Raw genomic sequence first — 6290 nt, forward strand, 5'->3', positions numbered from 1 at the left:
TAACCTGCTCTTGATGATCTCCATGGAATATTCCATGGCTCACGTCTTCTTCAGCCAGCCCCAATGATACTGCTGCTTTTCATAAATCTCCAGCTGCTGGAGTCTCAGGGCAAATATCCGCATTCATTCATTCATATCCAATATGTTCCCCGCCCAGCAAATCATTCCTTGTATGTCTGGTTGGCTAATAGGTTTTGCAAGAGCTTACCATAGTTTCCTGCATACAACATGCCCCTCCAAATAAGACCTATGCCTTGTGTTTGGAAGGTAGAACGGAGGGGGAAAAGGACCACAACATCTTGACTGTAAATCATTCCTTCTGGAAGAGCTGTGAATAATATCTCAGAGTCAGGAAGTTTTTCCTCATCTCCTGCCTCAGTTTCCCTGCTGCAGCCTGAAGCTGTTGCTCCTAGTGCTGTCCCTTGTGACCCCCAAGAAAAGTTCATCTCCATCCTGAATGGACAGATGGACGGACGGATGGATGGACAGATGGACAGAAGAGGTATACGTGGATGAATAGACAAAGAGATGATCCAACTCCATGACATCACTTCAATGATGTGAAGAATATACGGATCTTGCCCAAGCCCTGCCCACTCCCCCCAAGCCCCGCCCATGGCACTGTCTTCATTGCCTGGTGAGCGCCCGCATACAGGGTGACCCCAGATGCCTCCATGTCTGATTCTCTGCGCCATTGGGCATAGAAGGTGACTAACCTCATTGGCAGCATCTTCCACCATGGGTGGGTGTCTGATGTCACAGGTAAGAGGAGCTTGGAGAGCTCCAGGTCATTGGCCACCTTCATCCTCTTCCACCATTGACAGAGGGTGGGGCCACCTTCTGATGCCACAACTAGGCAGAGCTTGGAGATTTTATGGCATTGGCCACCCCCCACAGCCCAGCCAATGGGCTTCTTCCATCTCCTTGTGTGGGTGGAGTCACCTTCTGATGTCACAACTCAGAGAGTTGCATGTTCTTTCCCTTTCCCAAAATGATCCCTAGAGATTTCCTCAACCTCGTGGAGGTGGGAGATGGTTGTGAGATATCCAGCCCTGGCTTGGGCCCACCTCTCTATGCCACTGCCCTAATGGTAACCTCACACCCAAGAGATGGGAATCCATCTTTCCCATTGGCTGGAGGTCTTGACTCTGGGTTGGACCCAGGATGTGGACAAAAACTGAAGTGGATTTGACACAGGGGTAAGCTCCTGGGGGCCTTTTTAGCCCACCATCTCTGATCACATGCTACAAGACATTCAAATGCATGAGAGCATATTTGACCCATGTGTGACCACCTGAGGGCCCTTCTAGCCTGCTATCTATATGATTATGTGCTACAAGACACTCAAATGCAAGATAATTTTATATCATGAAAGGGGAAAAATAATCCAGCCACATCAAGGAAACATTGGAGTTCCCCTTGGTGTTATTAGGAGTCTTCTGGGGGAGCTGGGTGGGGTTGGGACCGTCTTGAAGGGACATGAAAGTAAGGGTGGTGTTGGCAGAGAGATCTACAGCTTTGATAGTGGTGGGATGTTCTTCTAGGCAGGGAACGTCCAGCCTCTAGTACGCAGGGAGGGGTCAGTAGTGCTGGATCATGTAACGGATCCACTTATAGTACTTGCAGACATTCACGTACACGCCGGGTTTCATGGTGGTGATACAGGGCACATCGCCCCAAGACACCAAACCTTGAAGTCTCCCGTCACAGACCAGGGGTCCTCCAGAATCACCCTGTAGTGGGGGGAAGCATCAGGCAATGTCAAGGACACTGCATTTCCCACTCTGGATCTCAAACAGGGACCTCCTCATCTCCCCACCTCACCTCACAGGAGTCAGTGCCCCCGTTCTTCGTAGTGGCACATACCATGGTGTCCTTCACGCTACCGGGATAGGCAGCTGAACACTGCTCCTGGGACAGGATGGTGACATTGGCGCAGTAAAGGATGACAGGGATGTCTCCTACAAGACATCTATCATCAAGGGTTGGTGCCACCACTAGAACTTGGGGCTCATCCAACTCGGGCACCAATGGACCCCACCTCCTCAATGAGTCCTTGCTGAAGTCTGGGCTCTTTCTACCTAAATAGATGGGCAAATGGAGGGACCCAGTTCTGACCCCCAAAGCCAGGGTTGGGTATGGCGGGGGGGGGGGGTGAAGATAACATGGATGGGTGGATGGATGTGTCTCTGGGAATGGATGGATAGAGGGAGGCAGGAATGGATGGATATGTTTGTGTGTGTACGTGTGTTTGGGGATGGATGGATAGAGGAAGGGAGGAATGTATGGATGTGTGTATCTGTTTTTGGGGATGGATGGATGGATGTGTCTGGAAATGGATGGACAGATGGATGCTTGGATGGATGGATGCTCACAGACCTGGATCAACAGGTCCGTGCCTGGTTGACCATCTCCACTGGACTTGGGTAATACTCTCTTACAGCATTCAGTGGGGCTCCCCTTGACCTCTTCTGTACCCCCCCAGGCTCCCTGATGGCTCTGTGACCCCTGTCATGACACTGCCCGTCCCTCCAGCAGGGGGTTCTCTCCCACCCCCTGTGGCACATCACACCTGGGGCATTGAGTGTGCTGCCCCAGCCCGAGACCAGGCAGGCCTCACCAGGCTGGACGCAGTGGGTGGCCAGGGCTAGGGGCTCAATGAAGCGGTTGTAAGTGACAGGCGTCTTCAGCTTCACCAGCATGAGGTCGTGTTCATGGGATGTGTAGTTGTACCCAGGGTGGATGACGATCTTTTCCACAGCCTTGCACTTCTCTGTGTACTCGGGGGTGTTGAGGTTGTACTTGCCGAGGCGGACATTGATGGGGCTGTGGAGGGAGGGATGTGGGGGGTTTGAAGGCTGCCCCAATCCCCCACATCCCTCCCTCCACAAACATCCACCCCCCACACATAGGGGGAGCCACCAGCCTTCCATGCTCCCTAGTGGCCCAGTGCTACACCAGCACCTCTTCCTGACCCAGATGTGTGTCCCCACCCCTTTATTCCAGGATAAATTTATTCCAGATTAAAAATCCAGGGTAAATTTATCCTGGATTAAAAAATCCAGGAAAAATGAAGATGTCTGGTGGAAGCCTTCTCCTCTAAACTGGAATGTGTTACTCCTGACCCCTGGCTGTGTCCTCACCCTCTTATCCTGGGATAAATCTATCCCAGGGTAAAAAATGAAAGGGAAATGAGTCCAGTGGGAGCCTGATCCTCTATAAAGCTGGAATGTGCTGCACAAGCACCTCTTCCTGACCCTGGCTGAGTGTTCCTTTTACCTCATGGTCTCAAGCAGGTCCAGGGAGGTGATCCTCCCCCTCTATGCGGCACTGGTCAGGCCGCAGCTGGAGTACTGCGTCCAGTTCTGGGTGCTGCACTTCAGGAGGGATGTGGACAGAATGGAGGGGGTCCAGAGGAGGCCACTCGCATGATCGGGGGCAGCATGGCAGGCCCTACAAGGAGAGGCTGCGGGACCTGAACCTGTTCAGCCTCCACACGAGAAGGCTGAGGGGGATCTAGTGGCCTGTTACAAACTAGTCAGGGGGTACCAGCAGGCACTGGGGAGTCCCTGTTCCCCCGAGCACGGCCAGGAGTGACCAGGAATAACAGTCACAAGCTGGCAGAGGGGAGATTCAGACTAGACATCAGGAGGCGCCACTTCACGGTCAGGGCGGCTAGGGTCTGGAACCAGCTTCCAAGAGAAGTGGTGCTGGCTCCTACCCTGGGGGGCTTTAAGAGGAGTCTGGGTGAAGACCTGGCCGGGGTCGTTTGACCCCAGTACTCTTTCCTGCCATGGCAGGGGGTTGGACTTGATGATCTGCTCAGGTCCCTTTTGACACTAGAAACTATGAAACTATGAATTAATCCTGGACTGAAAAATCCAGGAGAAATGAGTCCACTGGGAGCATGATCCTCTGTGATGCTGGAAAAAATTGCCCCTGCCTAGTGGAAAGGAGGCCAAATACCCCCCCGACCACTCCCTCTCCCACCCCAGTAGGCTATACCTGTTGTTGCAGTGGGCAGCTGTGAGGACCCAGCGCCTGGCAATGAGGGTGGCACCACAGCTGAAGGTGATGCCCTTGTAGACAGCTGCCTGCCAGGGCTGGGAGTGGGGGCAGCAGGGGTAGCCCTTCAGCTTGTAGGTACCCGGGCTGGTTGCTGGGGAGATAAGATTTGCCCCCCTTTGTGCCCCCCCCACCAGCAGGGAAGGGGGATGGGGAGGCAGAGTGGTGTCACAGCTGGCAATCAGGGCAGCTCCAAGTGCTGTACAAATGCCAGGGGGTAGAAAGCTGGGCCTGGGCCCAGCCAGGATTGGAGCTGTGCTGTGCTGTATGTCACAGCACGTGGGAATGTGGGCCGCGCTAGGTGCTGTATGTACCTCCCCACCCCAGGTAGGCCCCAGGCAGACCAGGCTTGGCCAATGGACTACTGCTGCTGCTCTGGGTAAGGGGGCCACAGTCAGGCCCAGCACCCCTGGGAGAGGCCGCATCTTGGTGGGGGAGGGAAGGGCATGGGGGGGAGGGGTTTGGGCAGGAGAAGGGGGACACAGATCCAAGCTGGGGCAGGGGCTGGGTGTGGGGCTGTGAACTGCCTGGTGTTTGTGTGTGTATACACACACACACACACACACACACACACACAGGGAACCCAGGCATCTGGGGGAGACACACACACAACACATAATGAACCCAGGCGTTTGGGATCCATGCACCCCAGTCTCCACAAGGAACCCAGGTATCTGGAACACACACACACGTGCACGCGTGCGTACACTTCAGTACCTGCAGCTCCCAGCATCAAGACAAGGCCCAGCAGCCGCATGGCAGCAGCAGGGATGGGGGCACCTTGCTCTGGGGGGGCAGGAAGCGGGGGCAGAAAAGGTCTCATTAATGGGAGGTTGTCCCCACCCCTTCTGGCAAGCTTCACCCCCCCACCAGCCCTTGTTGTTTTTTGGGGGGGCGGTCAAGGCTCAGTCCCTCCCTGGGGCAGCAGAGTACGGCCCGTGGCTGGGGAGGAGGGGGGCAGGAGGGGCTGGAGTTCATCCCCCTCCCAACACAGATGCACCCAGGTGTCCAGCTCTTGCCCCCAGTGCTCCCCTATGACCCTCTCCTGCCTCTGGAGACCTCCAGCTACCCTTCCCTGGATCCATCCATCCCTCTCTCCATCCTTGCATCCCTCCAATCCATCCATCCCTCCTCACCCCACCAGCCTGCCTCTGCTCCCCCCTCCACACACCCACCACTCAGCTCCCCCGTGCTCCTCAACCCCCAGAACACACACACACACACACACACACACACACACACACACACACACACACACACACACACACACACCCGGGGGCTGTGCCTAGCCTGCAGCTGCCCTAACACCTGCCTCCCATCAGCCACTGCCCCCCGCCCCGTCTCCCCCACCCCCCTCTGTCCACACAGCCACCCTCAGCACTGATCATAGGTCCATCCGTATGCCCTCTGCCCCCCCCCAGATATCCCCATGTACCTGGCCTGCCTGTCTGTCTCTGTACCCCACCCTTTCCATCCATCCACCCCCCCTTACTCCCACACACCCTATCCATCTCTCTGTCCATCTGCACACCCTTCCTTCCTCGGTTATCTGTCTACCTATCTGATCATCCCCCAGCCCCCTCTATCAATCCATCCATCCCTGCACACTCCCTCCATCTCTCCATCCTTCTTTCCTTCCATCCGCACACACCCTTTCTTTCTTTCTTTCTTCCTTTTTTCCTTTCTTTCGTTCTCTCCCTGCCCCAGGCTCCAGGCCCCCCACAGGCCCCGAGGCCGGACCCCTGCCCCACAGTGGCAGGGGTAGCCCCATACCTGAGCTCGGGCTCTGGCAGGGCCCCCAGCTCCTCCACCCGGGCACGGACAGACAGATGACTCTGGGCTCTGGCCTCTCTCCTGCCTTTATGGCGTGTGGGCCTGTGGGGCTGCTGGCAGGAAACGAGAAGCGCCGGGGACGCCAGCTCTCTCCCAGCCTCACCCTGACAAGGCCCTCTCTAATTAGTGACATCAAAGGGGCATACCGCCTGGCTCACATGGCCTCGTTAAGGCCTAACTAATGTGCCCAGGCTAAGCCAGGCCTTCCCCGGGCGAGGGCATGGGCACTGAGAGAGGCCTGGGGGTGTTTTTCTGGAGACCAGAGGTGCCCTAGACGGGGGCTGACAAGGGCTGTACTGTGTTATGTACAGAGCCTGGAGCAGCCTAGATTCTGGGGGCCCATACAGTGCTCAATTGCCCTCCACACACCCCCAATCCCCACCCTTGACTCA

General features: G+C 56.0%; 1 protein-coding gene across 2 annotated transcripts; it reads right to left on the minus strand.

Annotated features, from left to right (window-relative positions):
* Nucleotides 1-1406: 1406 nt before the first annotated feature.
* On the minus strand, nucleotides 1407-5968 carry LOC149861659 (kallikrein-11-like). 2 transcript variants are annotated; one of them, XM_090052582.1, is made up of 6 exons: nucleotides 5839-5968; nucleotides 4783-4851; nucleotides 4006-4159; nucleotides 2621-2826; nucleotides 1825-1961; nucleotides 1407-1733 (listed from the first exon to the last, which is right to left on the minus strand). In XM_090052582.1, exons 2-6 carry the CDS (start codon nucleotides 4820-4822, stop codon nucleotides 1581-1583), a joined length of 690 nt encoding a protein of 229 aa, XP_089908708.1. In that variant the 5' UTR covers nucleotides 4823-4851; nucleotides 5839-5968; the 3' UTR covers nucleotides 1407-1580. The 2 variants fall into 2 exon arrangements, with proteins under 2 accessions (XP_089908708.1, XP_089908707.1); XM_090052581.1 differs by having other exon boundaries at nucleotides 2573-2826.
* Between the last annotated feature and the right edge of the window lie 322 nt (nucleotides 5969-6290).

Source organism: Crocodylus siamensis, chromosome 6, assembly GCF_052110815.1.
Source record: "Crocodylus siamensis isolate JL-2025a chromosome 6, ASM5211081v1, whole genome shotgun sequence".
NCBI lineage: Eukaryota > Metazoa > Chordata > Crocodylia > Crocodylidae > Crocodylus > Crocodylus siamensis.

Coding starts and splice junctions, on each gene's coding strand:
- LOC149861659 (XM_090052581.1), bottom strand. CDS start 4,822: ATGCGGCTGCTGGGCCTTGTCTTGATGCTGGGAGCTGCAG. Junction 2,827..4,005: donor GCTGCCCACTGCAACAACAG/GTATAGCCTACT, acceptor CTCCCTCCACAG/CCCCATCAATGTCCGCCTCG. Junction 1,734..1,824: donor GGGGCACTGACTCCTGTGAG/GTGAGGTGGGGA, acceptor CCCCCACTACAG/GGTGATTCTGGAGGACCCCT.